Source organism: Pristiophorus japonicus, unplaced genomic scaffold (genome assembly GCF_044704955.1).
Source record: "Pristiophorus japonicus isolate sPriJap1 unplaced genomic scaffold, sPriJap1.hap1 HAP1_SCAFFOLD_256, whole genome shotgun sequence".
NCBI lineage: Eukaryota > Metazoa > Chordata > Chondrichthyes > Pristiophoridae > Pristiophorus > Pristiophorus japonicus.
Genome location: NW_027252296.1, coordinates 436989 through 459753, shown reverse-complemented (window position 1 = coordinate 459753; position 22765 = coordinate 436989). Strand labels below are relative to the sequence as shown.

Sequence of the window (22765 nt, the reverse complement as noted above, 5' to 3'; positions counted from 1 at the left end):
GAATATTATAAGAAATAAACAAACATCCCTTGGTAACTCTCAAATGAAGTATGGATCCAAAAAAAAGCTGGCCAAACAATAAACTTTGTTGAATGAAAAGAGACTTTTGTGAAAGTCTGTCTTTGAATGAAAAATGCTTGAGTGATTTTTGACTGTGGAATATTTGAGGTGGGAATTAATGAATTTTCACGTGTCTGAAAGCCTGTTTGGGAAAGTGGTGGGGCTGTCTGTTTGTTTTGGCTCCACCCACTTTTTCAGACAGAGTGAAAGTTTTTTTTGCAGTGTTGTCCTGTATGTGGGAAGTTTTAAGAAAGTGTGAACCTACCGAAAGGGGGGATTGTTGTACGGCGCTTTCAAAGGCAAAGGCACCTGCTGAATGTATGTATGTGTAAAATGCTCGCCAGAAATAAAATGGCTGCCAGCGATTACGCAATGCACTTGGGGAGGGACGAGTGATTCTTCCAGGGTTTCATTCGAGCTAACACGAGCCATGGGTTTAAAGACTGTGCCGGAACAATGTTTCTGCTGCTGATGGGCCACATCGCCTCAGGTTTTCCAAGCTTTGAACTGCTTGATCTGTTCTGAATCTCTCCCATTTAGCACAGTGGCACACAACACGATGGAGGATGTCCTCAGTGTGAATATAGGACTTTGCCTCCTCAATGATTGTGAGGTGGTCCTTGCTACCAATATTTGCATGGATCGATGCATCGGCGACATGTAGATTGCTGAGGATGAGGTCAGGTAGATGTTTCCCTCATGTTGCTCTCTGCCACAGGCCCAGTCTGGCAGCTATCTGCTTCAGACATCAGCCAGCTCCATCAGTATTCATGTCTACTGAACCACTCTTGGTGGTGGAGATTGAATTCTCCCACCCAGAGTAAATGCTATGCTCAGCGCTTCTTCCAAGTGGTTTCCAACATGGAGAAACACTGATTCATCAACTGAGCTTGCTGGTGGTAATCAGTTGGAGGTTGTCTTGCACAGGTAGGACCTGAGACCATGAGACTTCATTACGTCGAGATGCATATACCACTGCACACAAACCTGTTACAGTTTCGGACAATAAAGTTACTGCCTGGGAATGAAATTCCAGGACTGAAGTGAGATAAGTGTAAACTCCAGGGCATGGAAATGGAATATTTCGAGTGAGCCGGTAGCAGTGTCATGTGGTCAAGGTCTGTGGTTCTGGCCGTTTCTGGAAACTTATTAAATCTGAGATGTGTAGCCTGTTATCTTGGGCTGGAATAAATCAGAGAAGAAGATTGGGGAATCCAACTTCATTCTTCTTTTATTACTTCAATTTTTCTGCCACTTTCTCATCATTTGTGCTCACTTGTTGCTCAATGCAGAAAGATAATCTCTGTTCTGTCCTCGCTACTTTATTGGCGATGGAAATATTGTTCATTTGCTCTCTTATAATGTCAACATGTTTATCTAAGGTGAGCTAGATTGTGTTGCTGTAAAGTGTTGTGGTGATAATGGTTCAATGAGTCTGTTTTTCGAATGACTGTAATTGATGCCAATTACAATGATGCCTGATGATGTCACTCGGGATTTCTCTCTTCTCTAAATAAAGAACTGCCTTCACTGTGTCACCTCACACAGTCAGCTCGCTTTCTTCAGCAAAACTATTACCTGCGACTCGCAAAAGGGAAAGCATGGCTTGGGGCAGCGTTGTGTCATGGCGTGAAGAGAGGCGGATAACGAGAATATTTTGGGATATTGAGAAGATTTATTATCCCCTCCTCGCTCTTGTTGGTGTTCCTAGTAAGCATCTACAACCAGATATCGATTCTATAAACATATTTGACTGTGATATTATCTTTACTATTTAGCGTGACAAATTAAGTTATTAATGGCATTCTGTGTTTCAAGTTGTTGCATCTTTCTTAACACTGGACAATCCTTTCTGATATTGGTCTCCCTGATAAGTCTCTGTATTAAGTTTATAAACTAGGTTTAACTGTATTACTGTTCTTGTCATTTTCCCCACACCCCATACCTCCCTACTATTGTGGTTCCTGGTTAAACTGTTTGTTCAGCTATTAATTCTTTGAAGCACGATTCACTGAATTACTATCCATGTAGCAAGCCCAACACGTAAGAGGGCAGTTCTTGATTTGGTTTTAGGGAATGAAGCTGGGCAGATGAAATGAATTTCAGGGAGACCAAATGAGATAAGGTGATTTTATCGAAACGTGTAACATTATGAGGGGACTTGTCACGATGGATGCAGAGAGGATGTTTCCACCGATTGGGGAGACTAGAATTAGAGGGCATGAGCTTAGAGTAAGGGATCGCCCATTTAAAACAGAGGAATTTCTTCTCTCAGAGGGTTGTAAATTTGTGGAATTTGTTACTTCGGAGAGCTGTGAAAGCTTTGACATTGAATACATTTAAGACAGAAATAGATAGTTTCTTGAGCGATAAGGGGTTATGCGGAGGGGTGGGGATGTGGGGCTGAGACAATGATCAGATCAGCCACCATCGTGCTGAATGGCTGAGCAGGCTCGAGTGGCCGTATGGCCCACTCATGTTCCTATTTCTTATGTTCTTATGTTCTTATGTTCTTATGTAACAAGGATTGCCCAGTATTTTTAAACAACAGCCCATGCGTTAACAAAGATGCAACAACTTGAATCATAGAATACCATTCAGGTGCTAGTGAACATAATTCAGTTAGATTTAAGATTGTTATGGAAAAGAACATAAGAACATAAGAATTAGGAACAGGAGTAGGCCATCTAGCCCCTCGAGCCTGCCCCGCCATTCAACAAGATCATGGCTGATCTGGTCGTGGACTCAGCTCCACTTACCCGCCCGCTCCCCGTAACCCTTAATTCCCTTATTGGTCAAAAATCTATCTATCTTTGACTTGTAAACATTCAATGAGCTAGCCTCAACTGCTTCCTTGGGCAGAGAATTCCACAGATTCACAACCCTCTGGGAGAAGAAATTCCTTCTCAACTCGGTTTTAAATTGGCTCCCCCGTATTTTGAGGCTGTGCCCCCTAGTTCTAGTCTCCCCCACCAGTGGAAACAACCTCTCTGCCTCTATCTTGTCTATCCCTTTCATTATTTTAAATGTTTCTATAAGATCACCCCTCATCCTTCTGAACTCCAATGAGTAAAGACCCAGTCTACTCAATCTATCATCATAAGGTAACCCCCTCATTTCTGGGATCAGCCTAGTGAATCGTCTCTGTACCCCTTCCAAAGCTATTATATCCTTCCTTAAGTAAGGTGACCAAAACTGCACGCAGTACTCCAGGTGTGGCCTCACCAATACCCTGTACAGTTGCAGCAGGACCTCCCTGCTTTTGTACTCCATCCCTCTCGCAATGAAGGCCAACAGTCCATTCGCCTTCCTGATTACCTGCTGCACCTGCAAACTAACTTTTTGGGATTCATGCACAAGGACCCCCAGGTCCCTCTGCACCGCAGCATGTTGTAATTTCTCCCCATTCAAATAATATTCCCTTTTACTGTTTTTTTTCCCAAGGTGGATGACCTCACACTTTCCGACATTGTATTCCATCTGCCAAACCTTAGCCCATTCGCTTAACCTATCTCAATCTCCTTGCAGCCTCTCTGTGTCCTCTACACAACCCACTTTCCCACTAATCTTTGTGTCATCTGCAAATTTTGTTGCACTACACTCTGTCCCCTCTTCCAGGTCATCTATCTATATTGTAAACAGTTGTGGTCCCAGCACTGATCCCTGTGGCACACCACTAACCACTGATTTCCAACCGGAAAAGGACCCATTTATCCCGACTCTCTGCTTTCTGTTCGCCAGCCAATTCTCGATCCATGCTAATACATTTCCTCTGACTCCGCGTACCTTTATCTTCTGTAGTAACCTTTTGTATGGCACTTTATCGAATGCCTTTTGGAAATCTAAATACACCACATCCATCGGTACACCTCTATCCACCATGCTCATTATATCCTCAAAGAATTCTAGTAAATTAGTTAAACATGATTTCCCCTTCATGAATCCATGCTGCGTCTGCTTGATTGCACTATTCCTATCTAGATGTCCCGCTATTTCTTCCTTAATGATAGTTTCAAGCATTTACTCCACTACAGATGTTAAACTAACCAGCCTATAGTTACCTGCCTTTTGCCTGCCCCCTTTTTTAAACAGAGGCGTTACATTAGCTGCTTTCCAATCCGCTGGTACCTCCCCAGAGTCCAGAGAATTTTGGTAGATTATAACGAATGCATCTGCTATAACTTCCACCATCTCTTTTAATACCCTGGGATGAATTTCATCAGGACCAGGGGACTTGTCTACCTTGAGTCCCATTAGCCTGTCCAGCACTACTCTCCTAGTGATTGTGATTGTCTCAAGGTCCTCCCTTCCCACATTCCTGTGGCCTGCAAATTTTGGCATTGTTTTTGTGTCTTCCACTGTGAAGATGGAAGCAAAATAATTGATTAAGGTCTCAGCCATTTCCACATTTCCAATTATTAAATCTCCCTTCTCATCTTCTAAGGGACCAACATTTACTTTAGTCACTCTCTTCCGTTTTATATATCGGTAAAAGCTTTTACTATCTGCTTTGCGCCAGTTTGCTTTCGTAATCTATCTTCCCTTTCTTTATTGCTTTCTTAGTCATTCTTTGCTGTCGTTTAAAATTTTCCCAATCTGCTATTTTCCCACTAACCTTGGCCACCTTATACGCATTGGTTTTTAATTTGATACTCTCCTTTATTTCCTTGGTTATCCACGGCTGGTTATCACTTCTCTTGTTGCCCTTCTTTTTCACTGGAATATATTTTTTTTTTGCGCACTGTGAAAGAGCTCCTTAAAAGTCCTCCACTGTTCCTCAATTGTGCCACCATTTAGTCTGTGTTTACAGTCTACTTTAGCCAACTCTGCCCTCATCCCACTGTAGTCCCCTTTGTTTAAGCATTGTACCCTCGTTTCTGATACAACTTCCTCATCCTCAATCTTTATTACAAATTCAACCATATTGTGATCACTCATTCCGAGAGGATCTTTTACGAGGAGATCGTTTATTTTTCCTGTCTCATTACACAGGACCAGATCCAAGATGGCTTGCTCCCTTGTAGGCTCTGTTACATACTGTTCTAAGAAACAATCCCGTATGCATTCTATGAATTCCTCCTCCAAGCTACCCCCTGCGATTTGATTTGACCAGTCGATATGTAGGTTAAAATCCCCCATGACTACTGTCGTTCCTTTTTCACATGCCTCCATTATTCCCTTGATTATTGCCCGCCCCACCGTGAAGTTATTATTTGGGGGCCTATAAACTACGCCCACCAGTGACTTTTTCCCCTTACTATCTCTAATCTCCACCCACAATGATTCAACATTTTGCTCATTGGAGCCAATATTGTCTCTCACAACTGCCCTGATATCATCCTTTATTAACAGAGCTACCCCACCTCCTTTCCCTTCTTGTCTATCTTTCCGAATCGTCAGATACCCATGTATGTTTAATTCCCAGTCTTGGCCACCCTGCAACCACGTTTCTGTAATGGCCACCAAATCATACCCATTTGTAATAATTTGTGCCGTCAACTCATTTACTTTATTTCGAATGCTGCGTGCATTTAGGTTGAGTGTTTTAAAACTAGTTTTTAAACCATGATTTTTAGTTTTTACCCCTCCTGCAGCCCTTTTATATTCAGTGGTCCTTTTTGTTTCTTGCCTTGGGTTTCTCTGCCCTCCATTTTTACTCATCTCTTTTCTGTTTTTTGTTTTTGTCTCCTTTTTGTTTCCCTCTGTCTCCCTGCATAGGTTCCCATCCCCCTGCCATATTAGTTTGACTCCTCCCTAACAGCACCAGCAAACACTCCCCCTAGGACATTGGTTCCGGTCCTGCCCAGGTGCAGACCGTCCGGTTTGTACTGGTCCCACCTCCCCCAGAACCGGTTCCAATGCCCCAGGAATTTGAATCCCTCCCTGCTGCACCACTGCTCAAGCCACGTATTCATCTGAGCTATCCTGCAATTCCTACTCTGACTTGCACGTGGCACTGGTAGCAATCCCGAGATTACTACTTTTGAGGTCCTACTTTTTAATTTAACTCCTAGCTCCTTAAATTCGTTTCGTAGGATCTCATCCATTTTTTTACCTATGTCGTTGGTACCAATGTGCACCACGACAACTGGCTGTTCTCCCTCCCTTTTTAGAATGTCCTGCACTCGCTCGGAGACATCCTTGACCCTTGCACCAGGGAGGCAACATACCATCCTGGAGTCTCGATTGCGGCCGCAGAAACGCCTATCTATTCCCCTTACAATCGAATCCCCTATCACTATCGCTCTCCCACTCTTTTTCATGCCCTACTGTGCAACAGAGCCAGCCACGGTGCCATGAACTTGGCTGCTGCTGCCCTCCCCTGATGAGTCATCCCCCTCAACAGTACCCAAAGCGGTGTATCTGTTTTGCAGGGGGATGACCAGGTGGGACCCCTGCACTAGCTGCCTTGCACTGCTCTTCCTGCTGGTCTTCCATTCCCTATCTGGCTGTGGACCCTTCTCCTGCGGTAAGACCAACTCACTAAACGTGCCTCTTTTGTCATTCTCAGCATCGTGGATGCTCCAGAGTGAATCCACCCTCAGTTCCAATTCCGCAACGCGGTCCGTAAGGAGATGGAGGCGGATACACTTCCCGCACACGTAGTCCTCAGGGACACCGGAAGCGTCCCCGAGTTCCCACATGCCACAGGAGGAGCATATCACGTGACCGAGCTCTCCTGCCAAGCCTTAACCCTTAGATACCCTTAAATTGGTAATAACAATGTTACAGTTTACTTACTGATATAAAAAATTAAAAGAAAAGCTACTCACCAATCACCAGCCAATCACTTACCCCATTGGCTGTGATGTCACATTTTTGATTCCTTTCTACTTCTATTTTGCTTTCTCTCCCGCTGTAGCTGCACAAGCTCCGCCTCTTATAGGCCTCTCCGACACTGCTCCCGCTGGGCCTTTTATAGGCCTCTCCGACACTGCTCCCGCTGGGCCTTTTATAGGCTGCTCCGACACTGCTCCCGCTGGGCCTTTTATAGGCTGCTCCGACACTGCTCCCGCTGGGCCTTTTATAGGCTGCTCCGACACTGCTCCCACTGGGCCTTTTATAGGCCGCTCCGACACTGCTCCCGCTCCGCCTCTTATAGGCCGCTCCGACACTGCTCCCGCTGGGCCTTTTATAGGCTGCTCCGACACTGCTCCCGCTGGGCCTTTTATAGGCCGCTCCGACACTGCTCCCACTGGGCCTTTTATAGGCCGCTCCGACACTGCTCCCGCTGGGCCTTTTATAGGCCGCTCCGACACCGCTCCCGCTGGGCCTTTTATAGGCCGCACCGACACTGCTCCCGCTGGGCCTTTTATAGGCTGCTCCGACACCGCTCCCACCTCTCACCGACTGCCGCTGACCCTCGATCTCCCGCTGGGCCTTTTATAGGCCGCTCCGAAACTGCTCCCGCTGGGCCTTTTATAGGCCGCTCCGACACTGCTCCCACTGGGCCTTTATAGGCCGCTCCGACACTGCTCCCACTGGGCCTTTATAGTCCTCTCCGACACTGCTCCCACTGGGCCTATATAGGCTGTTCCGACACTGCTCCCACTGGGCCTATATAGGCTGCTCCGACACTGCTCCCGCTGGGCCTTTATAGGTCGCTCCGACACTGCTCCCGCTGGGCCTTTATAGGCCGCTCCGACACTGCTCCCACTGGGCCTTTATAGGCTGCTCCGACACTGCTCCCGCTGGGCCTTTTATAGGCTGCTCCGACACTGCTCCCGCTGGGCCTTTTATAGGCCGCTCCGACACTGCTCCCGCTGGGCCTTTTATAGGTCGCTCCGACACTGCTCCCGCTGGGCCTTTTATAGGCTGCTCCGACACTGCTCCTGCTGGGCCTTTTATAGGCCGCTCCGACACTGCTCCCACTGGGCCTTTTATAGGCTGCTCCGACACTGCTCCCGCTGGGCCTTTTATAGGCTGCTCCGACACTGCTCCCGCTGGGCCTTTTATAGGCCGCTCCGACACTGCTCCCACTGGGCCTTTTATAGGCCGCTCCGACACTGCTCCCGCTGGGCCTTTATAGGCCGCTCCGACACTGCTCCCACCTCTCACCCACTGCCGCTGGCTCTCGATCTCCCACTGGGCCTTTATAGGCCGCTCCAACACTGCTCCCACCTTTCACCAACTGCCGCAAAGAGATTTAGATAGGTTAAGCGAATGGGCTAAGGTTTGGCAGATGGAATACAATGACGGAAAATGTAAGGTCATCCACCTTGGGAAAGAAAACAGTAAAAGGGAATATTATTTGAATGGGGAGAAATTACAACATGCTGCGGTGCAGAGGGACCTGGGGGTCCTTGTGCATGAATCGCAAAAAGTTAGTTTGCAGGTGCAGCAGGTAATCAGGAAGGCGAATGGAATGTTGGCCTTCATTGCGAGAGGGATGGAGTACAAAAGCAGGGAGGTCCTGCTGCAACTGTATAGGGTATTGGTGAGGCCACACCTGGAGTACTGCGTGCAGTTTTGGTCACCTTACTTAAGGAAGGATATACTAGCTTTGGAGGGGGTACAGAGATGATTCACTAGGCTGATTCCGGAGATGAGGGGGTTACCTTATGATGATAGATTGAGCAGACTGGGTCTTTACTCGTTGGAGTTCAGAAGGATGAGGGGTGATCTTATAGAAACATTTAAAATAATGAAAGGGATAGACAAGATCGAGGCAGAGAGGTTGTTTCCACTGGTCAGGGAGACTAGAACTAGGGGGCACAGCCTCAAAATACGGGGGAGCCAATTTAAAACCGAGTTGAGAAGGAATTTCTTCTCCCAGAGGGTTGTGAATCTGTGGAATTCTCTGCCCAAGGAAGCAGTTGAGGCTAGCTCATTGAATGTATTCAAATCACAGATAGATAGATTTTTAACCAATAAGGGAATTAAGGGTTATGGGGAGAGGGCGGGTAAGTGGAGCTGAGTCCACGGCCAGATCAGCCATGATCTTGTTGAATGGTGGAGCAGGCTCTAGGGGCTAGATGGCCTACTCCTGTTCTTAATTCTTATGTTCTTATGTTCTTATTCGGCCCTTCGAGCCTGCACCACCATTCAATATGATCATGGATAGTCATGCAACTTCAGTACACCATTCCTGCTTCCTCTCCATACCACTTGATCTCTTTAGCCGTAAGGGCCACATCGAACTCCCCTTTCAATATATCTAACGAACTGGCATCAGCAACTTTCTGTGGTATAGAATTCAACGGGTTCACAATTATCTGAGTGAAGAAGTTTCTCCTCATATCGGTCATAAATGGCTTACCCCTTATCCTTTGACTGTGACCCCTGGTTCTGGACTTCCCCAACAGCAGGAACATTCTGCCTGCATCTACCCTGTCCAGTCCCGTCAGAATTTTATATGCTCTCTCATTCTTCAAATTCCAGTGCATATAAAGCAAGTCGATCCAATCTTTCTTCATTTGTCAGCCCTGCCATCCCAGGAACCAGTATGGTGAATCTTCGCTGCACTCCCTCAATATCAACAATGTCCTTCTCAGATTATGAGACCAAAACTGAACACAATATTCCAAGTGAAGCCTCACCAAGGCCCTGTACAACTGTAGTAAGACCTCCTTGCTCCTATTCTCAAATCGTCTCGCTATGAAGGCCAAAATGCCATTTGCCTTGAGCTGCGAGGATGATGCTAAGAGGCTGCTGGGTGATTTGGACAGGTTAGGTGAGTGGGCAAATGCATGGCAGATGCAGTATAATGTGGATAAATCTGAGATTATCCACTTTGGTGGCAAACACACAAATGCAAAATATTATCTGCATGGTGGCAGATTTGGAAAAGGGGAGGTGCAACGAGACCTGGGTGTCATGGTACATCAGTCATTGAAAGTTGGCATGCAGGTACAGCAGGCGATGAAGAAGGCAAATGGTATGTTGGCCTTCATAGCTAGGGGATTTGACTATAGGAGCAGGGAGGTCTTACTGCAGTTGTACAGGGCCTTGGTGAGGCCTCACCTGGAATATTATAGAAACAGAGAAACATAGAAAATAGGTGCAGGAGCAGGCCATTCAGCCCTTCTAGCCTGCACCGCCATTCAATGAGTTCATGGCTGAACATGAAACTTCAGTACCCCCTTCCTGCTTTCTCGCCATACCCCTTGATCCCCCTAGTAGTAAGGACTTCATCTAACTCCCTTTTGAATATATTTAGTGAATTGGCCTCAACTACTTTCTGTGGTAGAGAATTCCACAGGTTCACCACTCTCTGGGTGAAGAAGTTTCTCCTCATCTCGGTCCTAAATGGCTTACCCCTTATCCTTAGACTGTGACCCCTGGTTCTGGACTTCCCCAACATTGGGAACATTCTTCCTGCATCTAACCTGTCTAAACCCGTCAGAATGTTAAACGTTTCTATGAGGTCCCCTCTCATTCTTCTGAACTCCAGTGAATACAAGCCCAGTTGATCCAGTCTTTCTTGATAGGTCAGTCCCACCATCCCGGGAATCAGTCTGGTGAATCTTCGCTGCACTCCCTCAATAGCAAGAATGTCCTTCCTCAAGTTAGGAGACCAAAACTGTACACAATACTCCAGGTGTGGCCTCACCAAGGCCCTGTACAACTATAGTAACACCTCCCTGCCCCTGTACTCAAATCCCCTTGCTATGAAGGCCAACATGGCAATTGCTTTCTTAACCGCCTTCTGTACCTGCATGCCAACCTTCAATGACTGATGTACCATGACACCCAGGTCTCGTTGCACCTTCCCTTTTCCTAATCTGTCACCAGTCAGATAATAGTCTGTCTCTCGGTTTTTACCACCAAAGTGGATAACCTCACATTTATCCACATTATACTTCATCTGCCATTCATTTGCCCACTCACCTAACTTATCCAAGTCACTCTGCAGCCTCATAGCATCCTCCTCGCAGCTCACACTGCCACCCAACTTAGTGTCATCCGCAAATTTGGAGATACTACATTTAATCCCCTCGTCTAAATCATTAATGTACAGTGTAAACAGCTGGGGCCCCAGCACAGAACCTTGTGGTACCCCACTAGTCACTGCCTGCCATTCTGAAAAGTACCCATTTACTCCTACTCTTTGCTTCCTGTCTGACAACCAGTTCTCAATCCACGTCAGCACACTACCCCCAATCCCATGTGCTTTAACTTTGCAAATTAATCTCTTGTGTGGGACCTTGTCAAAAGCCTTCTGAAAGTCCAAATGTACCACATCAACTGGTTCTCCTTTGTCCACTTTACTGGAAACATCCTCAAAAAATTCCAGAAGATTTGTCAAGCATGATTTCCCTTTCACAAATCCATGCTGACTTGGACCTATCATGTCACCATTTTCCAAATGCACTGCTATGACATCCTTAATAATTGATTCCATCATTTTACCCACGACTGAGGTCAGGCTGACCGGTCTATAATTCCCTGTTTTCACTCTCCCTCCTTTTTTAAAAAGTGGGGTAACATTGGCTACCCTCCACTCCATAGTAACTGATCCAGAGTCAATGGAATGTTGGAAAATGACTGTCAATGCATCCGCTATTTCCAAGGCCACCTCCTTAAGTACTCTGGGATGCAGTCCATCAGGCCCTGGGGATTTATCGGCCTCCAATCCCATCAATTTCCCCAACACAATTTCCTGACTAATAAAGATTTCCCTCAGTTCCTCCTCCTTACGAGACCCTCTGACCCCTTTTATATCTGGAAGGTTGTTTGTGTCCTCCTTAGTGAATACCGAACCAAAGTACTTGTTCAATTGGTCTGCCATTTCTTTGTTCCCCGTTATGACTTCCCCTGATTCTGACTGCAGGGGACCTACGTTTGTCTTTACTAACCTTTTTCTCTTTACATACCTATAGAAACTTTTGCAATCCGCCTTAATGTTCCCTGCAAGCTTCTTCTCATACTCCATTTTCCCTGCCCTAATCAAACCCTTTGTCCTCCTCTGCTGTGTTCTAAATTTCTCCCAGTTATGTCTAGTTTTGGTCGCCTAATCTGAAGAAGGACTTTCTTGCTATTGAGGGAGGGCAGCGAAGGTTCACCAGACTGATTCCAGGGATGGCTGGACTAACATATGAGGAGAGACTGGATCAACCCGGCCTTTATACACTGGAGTTTAGAAGGATGAGAGGAGATCTCATAGAAATGTGTACGATTCTGACAGTACTGGACAGGTGAGATGCGGGAAGAATGTTCCCGATGTTGGGGAAGTCCAGAACCAGGGGTCACAGTCTAAGGATAAGGGGTAAACCATTTAGGACTGAGATGAGGAGAAACTTCTTCACTCAGAGAGTTGTTAACCTGTGGAATTCTCTACCACAGAGAGTTGTTGAGGCCAGTTCATTGGATATATTCAAGAGGGAGTTAGATATGGCCCTTACGGTTAAAGGGATCAAGGGGTATGGAGAGAAAGCAGCAAAGGGGTACTGAGGTGAATGATCAGCCATGATCTTATTGAATAGTGGTGCAGGCTCAAAGGGCCGAATGGCCTACTCCTGCACCTATTTTCAATGTTTCTATGCTTCTATGTTTCTAAACCTTCTTCACTGCCTGCTGTACCTGCATGCCAACTTTCAGTGACTGATGTACCATGGCACCAAGATCTCGTTGCACCTCCCCTTTTCCTAATCTGTCACCATTCAGATATTATTCTGCCTTCCTGTTTTTTCCACCAAAGTGGATAACCTCACATTTATCTACAGTATACTGCATGTGCCATGCTTTTGCCCACTCACATAAACTGTCCAAGACAACCTGCAGCCTCTTAGTATCCTGCTGCTCACACCACCACCCAGCTTAGTGTAATGTGCAAACTTGGAGATATTACATTCAATTCCCTTCATCTAAAACATTAATGTATATTTTAAATAGCTGGGGTCCCAGCACTGAACCTTGCGGTACTCCACTAGTCACTGCCTGCCATTCTGAAATAGACCCGTTTATTCCAACTTTTTGCTTCCTGTCTGCCAACCAGTCCGCTCTCCACATCAATATATTATGCCCCACAACACGTACTTTAATTATGCACACTAATCTTTTGTGTGGGACCTTGTCAAATGCCGTTTGAATATCCACATACACCACATTCACTGGTTCTCCCATTTGTCAAGCATGATTTCCCTTTCATAAATCTATGCTGACTTGGACCGATCCTGTCACTGCTTTCCAAATGTGCTGCTATTTCATCCTTACTACTCGGGGGATCAAGGGGTATGGCGAGAAAGCAGGAATGAGGTACTGAAGTTGCATGTTCAGCCATGAACTCATTGAATGGCAGTGCAGGCTAGAAGGGCTGAATGGCCTACTCCTGCGTCTATTTTCTATGTTTCTATGTTAATAATTGTTCCAACATTTTCCCCACTTCCGATGTCAGGCTAACTGGTCTATAAATCCCTGTTTTCTCTTTCCCTCCTTTTTTAAAAGTCGTTTTACATTAGCTACCCTCCAGTTCATTGGAACTGATCCAGAGTCAATAGTCTGTTGTAAAATGACCACCAATGCATCCACTATTTCTAGGGCAACTTCCTTATGTACTCTGGGATGCAGACTATCAGGCCCCGGGGATTTATCGGCCTTCCATCCCATCAATTTCTGTAACACCATTTCCTGGCTAATAAGGATTTTCCTCTGTTCCTTCAGTACCTCCTTTTGGCTAGACCGTCGGTTCCCTCTTATTTTCGGGAGGTTATTCCTGTCTTCCTTCATGAAGACAGAGCCAAAGTATTTGTTCAATTGGTCTGCCATTTCCTTGCTCCCCATTATGAATTGACCTGATTCTGACTGCAAGGTACACACATTAGTCTTCACTATATCCGTTGGCTGTGGAACCGCTCAGCTCGGTCTACAGCATGCTGCCCCCATTGTTTAACATGGATATTGTGCTGTTTTGTAGCTTGCCGAACTTGCCACTTCATTTTTAGGTAAGCCAGTTGCGGCTCCTGGTATGCTCGTCTACATACCTCATTGAAACAGTGTTGGCTCCCTGGCTTGATGACAATGGTAGCTTGACGGATATGCCAAGCCAAGAGGTTAAAGACTGTGCTGGAATAATTTTTCTGCTGCTCAGGGTCCACATCGCTTCAGATTTTCCAAGCTTTGAACTGCGTCATCTGTTCTGAATCTATCCCATTTAGCACAGTGGCACACAGTTCGATGGAGGATGTCCTCAATGTGAATATAGGACTTTGTCTCCACAATAACCGTGAGGTGGTCATTGCTACCAATACTTTCATGGATCGATGCATTTGCAACATGTAGATTGCTGAGGACGAAGTCAAGTATATTTTTCCGTCATGGTGCTCTCTGCCTCAGGCCCAGTCTGGCAGCTATATCATTTTGTCTTCAGCCAGCTCCATCAGTATTTACTTCTACTGAGCCACTCTTGGTGATGGACATTGAAGTCCCCCATCTAGAGTAAATGCTATGCCCTTGCTATGCTCAGCTCTTCTTCCAAGTGGTTTCCAACATGGAGAAATACTGATTCATCAACTGAGCTTGCTGGTGGTAATCAGTTGGAGGTTGTCTTGCCCAGGTAGGACCTGAGACCATGAGACTTCATTACGTCGAGATGCATATACCACTGAACACAAACCTGTTACAGTTTCGGGCAATAAAGTTACTGCCTGGGAATGAAATTCCAGGACTGAAGTGAGATAAGTGTAAACTCCAGGGCATGGAAATGGAATATTTCGAGTGAGCCGGTAGCAGTGTCATGTGGTCAAGGTCTGTGGTTCTGGCCGTTTCAGGAAACTTATTAAATCTGAGATGTATAGCCTGTTATCTACACTGGAATAAATCAGAGAAGAAGATTGGGGAATCCACCTTTATTCTTCTTTTATTACTTCTATTTTTCTGCCACTTTCTCATCTGTTTTCACTTGTTGCTCAATACAGAACGTGAATTCGTTATATATGTTCTGTCCTCACTACTTTATGGGCGGGCGAAATATTGTTCATTTGCTCTCTTATAATGTCAACATGTTTATCTAAGGTGAGCTAGATTGTGTTGCTGTAAAGTGTTGTGGTGATAATGGTTCAATGAGTCTGTTTTTCGAATGACTGTAATTAATGCCAATTACAATGATGCCTGATGATGTCACTCGGGATTTCTCTCTTCTCTAAATAAAGAACTGCCTTCACTGTGTCACCTCACACAGTCAGCTCGCTTTCTTCAGCAAAACTATTACCTGCGACTCGCAAAAGGGAAAGCATGGCTTGGGGCAGCGTTGTGTCATGGCGTGAAGAGAGGCGGATAACGAGAATATTTTGGGATATTGAGAAGATTTATTATCCCCTCCTCGCTCTTGTTGGTGTTCCTAGTAAGCATCTACAACCAGATATCGATTCTATAAACCATGTGCACTGTGATGTTATCTTTACTATTTAGCATGAGAAATTAAATTAAGTTATTCTGTGTTTCAAGTTGCTGCATCTTTCTTACCAAATGGGCTGTTGTTTAGAAACACTGGACAATCCTTGCTAATATTGTTCTCCCTCGTAAGTGTCTGTATTCAGCGTTTTATTCCATAAAGCAAGTTTAACTTTATTACTGTTCTTCTCATTTTCCCCCACACTAATCTTGCTGTTCCTGCTTAAACTCTTTGTTCAGCTAGCACTTCTTTGAAGCATGATTCACTGAATTACTATCCATGTAGTGAGCCCAACATGTAAGATGTCTGTTCTGGATTCAGTTTTAGGGATGAAGCTGGGCAGGTGAAGCGGCTTTCAGGGACAACATAAGAACATAAGAATTAGGAACATGAGTGGGCCATCCAGCCCCTCGAGCCTGCTCCACCCTTCAACAAGATCATGGCTGATCTGGCCGTGGAAACCAAATGAGATAAGGTGATCTGATCGAAACGTGTAAGATTATGAGGGGGCTTGACAAGGTGGATGCAGAGAGGATGTTTCCACTGATGGGGGAGACTAGAACTAGATGGCATGATCTTAGAATAAGGGGCCGTCCATTTAAACCAGAGATGAGGAGGAAGTTCTTCTCTCAGAGGGTTGTGGATCTGTGGAATTTGCTGCCTCCGAGAGTTGTGGAAGCTGGGACATGGAATAAATTTAAGACAGAAGTCAACAGTTTCTTGAACAATAAAGGTTAAGGGGTTATGGAGAGTGGGTGGGGAAGTGGGGTTGTGTCTATGATCAGATCAGCCATGATCTTATTGAATTGTGGAGCAGTCTCGAGGGACCGTATGGCCTACTCCTGCTCCTATTTCTTATGTTCTTATGTTCTTAGGTAACGATGATTGTCCAGTAGTTTTAAACAACAGCCCATGTGTTAACAAAGGTGCAACATCTTGAATCACAGAATACCATTTAGGTGCTAGTGAACATAATTCAGTTAGATTTAAGGTTGTTATGGAAAATGACAAGGATAGACCAGGAATAAACGTTCTAACTTGGGGAAAAGCCAACTTTTGCTAAGCTGAGAGATAACTTGGACATAGTGGACTGGAAACAGCTACTTGAAGGCAAATCCGTGTCAGAGCAGTGGGAGATATTCAAGGAGATATGGAGGAGTCAGCACAAATACGTGCCCTTAAACAAAACTGTAGGATGAACAAATCCAGAGCCCATTGGATATCAAGGGTCATACAGGGTAGGAAAAGGAAAAAACAGTGAGGTTTATGACAGATACCGAGGGATAAATACTGCTAAATATCGAGAGGAGTATCGAAAGTCCAGGGGTAAAATTAAAAAGTATATTAGGAAAGCAAAGATAGAGCATGACAAATTATTGGCAAGTAAAATCAATGAAAACCCAAAGATATTTTATAATTACATTAATAGTAAGAGGATAATTAAGAAAGGGTAGGGCTTTTTGATACCATGACGCCAAGCTGTGTGTGGAGGCCTACAATGTGGGAATGGTTCTTAGTGAATACTCTGCGACTGTTTTCACAAACAGGTACTGCTATCGAGGAGGAGGAGTGTGAAATATTAGATAAAATAAACATAGTGAGAGTGGAGTTATTTAGGAGCTTAGCAGCATTGAAAGTGGATAAGTCCCCAGGACTGAAGAAATATAACCCAGGCTGTTAAATGAAGCAAAAGTGAAAAGAGCAGAGGCTTTGACTCTCATTTTCCAATCCTCGCAGGGTCAGGTATGGTGCCAGAGGACTGAAGGACTGCTAAAGTTGTACCTTGTTTCAGAAGGGAGAAAGTGATCGACCAAATAATTACACGCTAGTTAGTCTGACCTCAGTGGTGGGATAATTAGTTGAAAAAATACTGAAGGACAGGATAAAACTTCACTTATAATCAAGGACAGTCAGCATGGCTATGTTAAGCGAAGGTCGTTTATGGCTAACGTGATGCCATTTTTTGAGGAAGAAAACCAGTCGGGTCGATGAGAGCAACACACATGATGTAGTGAATATCGATTCTAGCAAGTCTTTTGATAATGTCCCACATGGCAGACAGGCCACGAAAATAAAAGTGCATGGGATCCAGGGCACAGTGGATCTAAAATTGCCACAAAGGCAGGAAGCAAAGCGTAATGTTTGATGCGTGCTTTGTGACTGGAAGGATGTTACCAGTGTGGTTCCAGAGGGCTCAGTATTAGATCCCTTGCTTTTTGTGATATACACCATGATCTAGACTTGAATATGTAGGGTATGATTAAGAAGTTTGCTGGTGATACTAAAATGGGCTGTGTGGTTGATGCTGAAGAAGAAAGCTGTGGACTGCAGGAAGATATCAATCAACTGGTCAGGTGGGCAGAAAAGTGGCAAATGGAATTCAATCCAGAGAAGGGTGAGGTAATGCATTTGGGTGGGGCTAAAAAGTAAAGGAAGAACACATTAAACATTGAGGTTATGCTTCAAATGTATAAAACACGTGTTAAGCCACAGCTGGAGTACTGCATGCAGTTCTGGTCACCACATTACAGGAAGGACGTGATTGCACTGGAGAGATTTATGAGGAAGTTGCCGGGAGTGGAGAATCTCAATATGAGGACAGATTTGATCGGGTGAATTTGTTTTCCTTGGAACAGAGGAGGCTGAGGGGAGACTTCACTGAGGTGAATAGAGTTGTGAGGGACCTAGAAATAGTGGATAGAAAGGTCCTATTTCCCTTAGCAGAGGTGTCCACAACCAGGAGGTATAAATGTCAAGTAATTGGGAGAAGATTTAGAGGGGATTAGAGAGGAAATTTCTTCACGAAGAGAGTTGTGGAATCTGGAAGTCCCTGCCTGAAAGGGTGAGAGTGGCACCATCCCTCAGTACATTTAAAAAGTACTTTGATGTGGAGTTGAAGTGCTATAAACTGCAGGGTTGTGGACCTAGAGATGGAAAGTGGAATTAGGTGGAAATCCTAATTTTGGCCGGCACGGAAGCGGCCTCCTTCCGTGCTGTAAACTTCTATGATTCTATGATTCTATGATACTATGTTATTGACCCACCCTTCGCTGCTCTCGGTCCCTGGTAATCCTTTGTATCCAGCTATTAATTCGGTAAATAATGGTTAATTTTAGTTCTCTCCCTGTAATTCACCATCCTGTCCGTGGTGGTGTCGGCTATTGTTTCTCAGCTTGATAGGATTTTATCAAAAATCATATTTTTCTATATTTAAGTCGAGAAAAGATATTGTATATGAATTTTTATTTGACGAATTTCAGTCTGCTGTATCCAATGAACATTTGTAATATATGCTAAGAATTATGCCTTGGTTTGGGAGACTCTGTACATAATAAGAAAAGGTCATCGAGTTCAAACGTTAACACTGTTTCTCTCTCCGCAGATACTGCCTGACCAGCTGAGTAATTCCAGCATTTTCACTTTTTCAGATGTTTAGCATTCCCTGGATTTTGCGTTTGTTTTCACCTTATATCAGTACATTTACTTACACAGAGTCGCAGCAAAATTCTCTTAAATCACATACATATCTTGAAATATCTGAAACATCCACTCATCAATGAGGTCCAGTCAGTGTGCCCCTTCTCATCTCAGCTTGGACAATTTTCCATACCTTGGGAGCTTACTGTCAGCAAGGGCAGACATCCATGAAAAGGTCCAGCACGACAAGCGAGCCCCAGGTTGGTAGAGGAAACGTTTCACTGACACCGTCAAAGTCTCCTTGATAAAGTGCAACATCACCACCGGCACCTGGGAATCCCGGGCCAAAGAACACCCTAAGTGGAGGAAGAGCTTCCGGGAGGGCGATGAGTCCCTTAGGTTTTGTCACCAAGAGCTTACCAGGCAGGCAACGGAAGGAGCGTGCGGCAAACCGGACTCCCCACCCACCCTTTCCTTCAACCATACTCTGCCCCACCTGTGGCAGAGACCGACAGAGACAACCCTGAGAAGTCACCTGTAGAGTGGAAGTAAGTCTTCCAAGATTTCGAGGGATTGCCGATGATGATCTCATCATCTCCAGTTCTGCATTAGTGGCACTGCTTCTGTTGGTTGGACTACTAGTGGAGAATTTACATTCTCACGAAATGTTCCTTGAGGAGGATTTTGGCCTTTGTGTCCCTGGTACTTCAGGTTGTGCTTTGGTCTCCTGGGCTAAGGTTAGATCGACCACAATCTCTCATTGATCACACATCTGTTAATTTCATCTTGTATTTATCCCTATTCATTAATTGATTCCACAATGTATTCCCGATATTCCTACAAATAAACCTGTATTGTGGGTAATAGAATAAGAGTATACCATTGAATGGGGCTGAGGAGTTTCAGATTCACCCCGAATTCCATCAAACTGCTGCTCTTGCTCACAGTGTGATGTATAATGTCCCTCCTTATTTATCTTCCTCACAGTGAACTTAGTGACGATTGTGATCCTGTCCCGGGGAAAGTGCGGTCTCTCCAAATGTGTAACTCACTACCTGGTGGCCATGGCAACGGCAGATCTACTGGTCGTTTTCTTCGACCTGATATTGAGGCAGATTCCAATTGCTTATAAGGAACAGTTTGATTTCCTGGGTTCTATCCCGGTGTGTAATATCCACGCTGTCCTGCTTTATGCAGTCACAGACTGTTCTGTCTGGTTCACCGTCACTTTCACCTCTGATCGATTTGTGGCCATTTGTTGCCAGAAACTGAAAATTAAACATTGCACCGAGAGAACGGCGGCTGTGGTTCTGGGAACAGTGACTGTGCTGAGTGGTTTAAAGAACATCCCCTGGTATTTTCTGTTCACAGGTGGATATCGGCTTGTGAACAGCCCCTGGTTTTGTTTTGTAACATTCCATGATATGAATTCTCCGGTCTGGGCTGCCATCGAGTTCGTTCATTATATTCTCACACCAGGTCTCCCATTTGTTCTGATTCTGCTGCTGAATGCTTTAACTGTCAGGCACATTTTAGTGGCCAGCAGAGCCCGCACCAGACTCCGGAGACCCAGCAGTGGGGAGAGTTCCAGAGACCCAGAAATGGAGAGCCGAAATAAATCCATCATTTTACTGTTTGTTATCTCGGGCAATTTCATACTTTTATGGGCGGTGTTCATGGTATTTTCTATATGGTATCGGCTGCTGTTTATGTGGTCCAGGAATGTATATATACCTCGCTATGTAAAAGAAATGGGATTCATGTTCCAGCTCCTGAGTTGTTGCACAAACACTGGTATTTATGCTCTGACACAGACTAAGTTCAGAGAGCAGTTGAAACATATGCTGAAATTTCCCTTCACTTTAATTGTAAAATAATTAAATGATGAGACGAGTATTAGAGCTCAATCCTGCCTCATACTTTGTCAGACCCACACTCACTGTAATATTAACACGCTCATTAAAACACTGCGTACATCATAATCCACTGCCGGAGAAAATCAGTGAACGGAAAGAGACTCCCACTGACCTCAGGACTATTAACACTCTGACAGAGACGACGGGTTAATATTAACACACTCACTGACACGCTCTGTCTGAATTGTTTTACTCCAATATCTGACAGTAATCAATAAATCACTCCCACAAACCCTTGCCTCATATTTACAGTGGGAGGAAGCGATAGCCCACGGACATATTAAGTCAGTCCCCGTGTAAATATTAACTGAATCACAGAACACCCTGAAATCATTAAAACACTACCAGAGATATTACTTGCACAATGACGTTCTCCCACAAATCCACAATAAATATTATCACATTTATGGAGACACATTGTTCATCACCATCACACGTTTCATGTAGGCATATATTACTCACTCTCTCATCTTGGGTTTTTCATCCCTCTCTTCTCACTCTGCCCTCGAAATATAGAAACATAGAAATTAGGTGCAGGAGCAGGACATTCGGCCCTTCGAGCCTGCACCACCATTCAATAAGATCATGGCTCATCATTCAACCTCAGTACCCCTTTCCTGCTTTCTCTCCATACTCCTTGATCTTTTTGGCCGTGAGGGCCATATCTAACTCCCTTTTGAATATATCCAATGAACTGACCTCAGCAACTTTCTGTGGTAGAGAATTCCACAGGTTCACCACTCTCTGAGTGAAGACTTTTCTCCTCATCTTGATCCTAAATGGCTTACCCCTTATTCTTAGACTGTGACGACTGGTTGTGGAACTCCCCAGCAACGGGAACATTCTTCTGACCCTAACCTGTCCAATCCCGTCAGAATTTTATATGTTTCTATGAGATCCCCTCTCATTCTTCTAAACTCGAATGGATACAAGCCCAGTTGATCCAGTCTCTTCTCATATGTCAGTCCTGCCAATCTGAGAATCAATCTGGTGAACCTTCGCTGCACTCCCTCAACAGCAAGAATGTCCTTCCTCAGATCAGGAGACAAAAACGGAACACAATATTCCAGATGTGGCCTCACCAAGGCCCTGTACAATTGCAGTAAGACTTCCCTGCTCCTATACTCAAACCTTCTAGCTATGAAGGCCAACATGCCATTTGCCTTCTTCACCACCTGCTGTACCTGCATGCCAAACTTCAATGACTGATGTACCATGACACCCAGGTCTCGTTGCATCTCCCCTTTTCCTAATCTGTCACCATTCAGATAACATTCTATTTTCCGGTTTTTGCCACAAAAGTGGATAACCTCACATTTATCCACATTATGCTGCATCTGCCACGCATTTGCCCTTTCACCTAACCTGTCCAAGTCACCCTGCAGCATCTGAGCATCCTACTCACAGCTCACACCGCCACCCAGCTTCGTGTCGTCTGCAAACTTGTAGATATTACATTCAATTCCTTCATCTAAATCGTTAATGTATATTGTAAATAGCTGGGGTCCCAGCACTGAACCCTGCGGCACTCCACTAGTTACTGCCTGCCATTCTGAAAAGGACCCATTTATCCCGACTCTCTGCTTCCTGTCTGCCAACCAGTTCTCTATCCACGTTCAATATATTACCCCAATACCATGTGCTTTAATTTTGTGCACCAATCTTTTATGTGGGACCTTGCCAAAAGCCTTTTGAAAGTCCAAATACACCACATCCACTGGTTCTCCCTTGTCCACTCTACTAGTTACATCCACAAAAAATTCTAGAAGATTTGTCAAGCATGATTTCCACTTCATAAGACCATGCTGACTTGAACCTATCCTGTCACTGCTTTCCAAATGTGCTGCTATTTCATCCGCACCACCGATATCAGGCTACCCGGTCTATAATTCCCTGTTTTCTCTCTCCCTCCTTTTTTAAAAAGTGGTGTTGCATTAGCTAGCCTCCAGTCCATAGGAACTGATTCAGAGTCAATAGAATGTTTGAAAATGATCACCAAGGCATCCACCATTTCTAGGCCACTTCCTTAAGTTCTCTGGGA

General features: G+C 44.9%; 1 protein-coding gene across 1 annotated transcript; it reads left to right on the top strand.

The window, feature by feature from the left end:
* The first annotated feature begins 15231 nt into the window (after window positions 1-15231).
* LOC139247089 (probable G-protein coupled receptor 139) lies at window positions 15232-20685 on the top strand. The gene is made up of 2 exons (XM_070871501.1): window positions 15232-15340; window positions 19796-20685. The coding sequence occupies exons 1-2, from the start codon at window positions 15232-15234 to the stop codon at window positions 20683-20685; spliced, it is 999 nt and encodes a 332-aa protein (XP_070727602.1).
* The last annotated feature ends 2080 nt before the right edge of the window (window positions 20686-22765 follow it).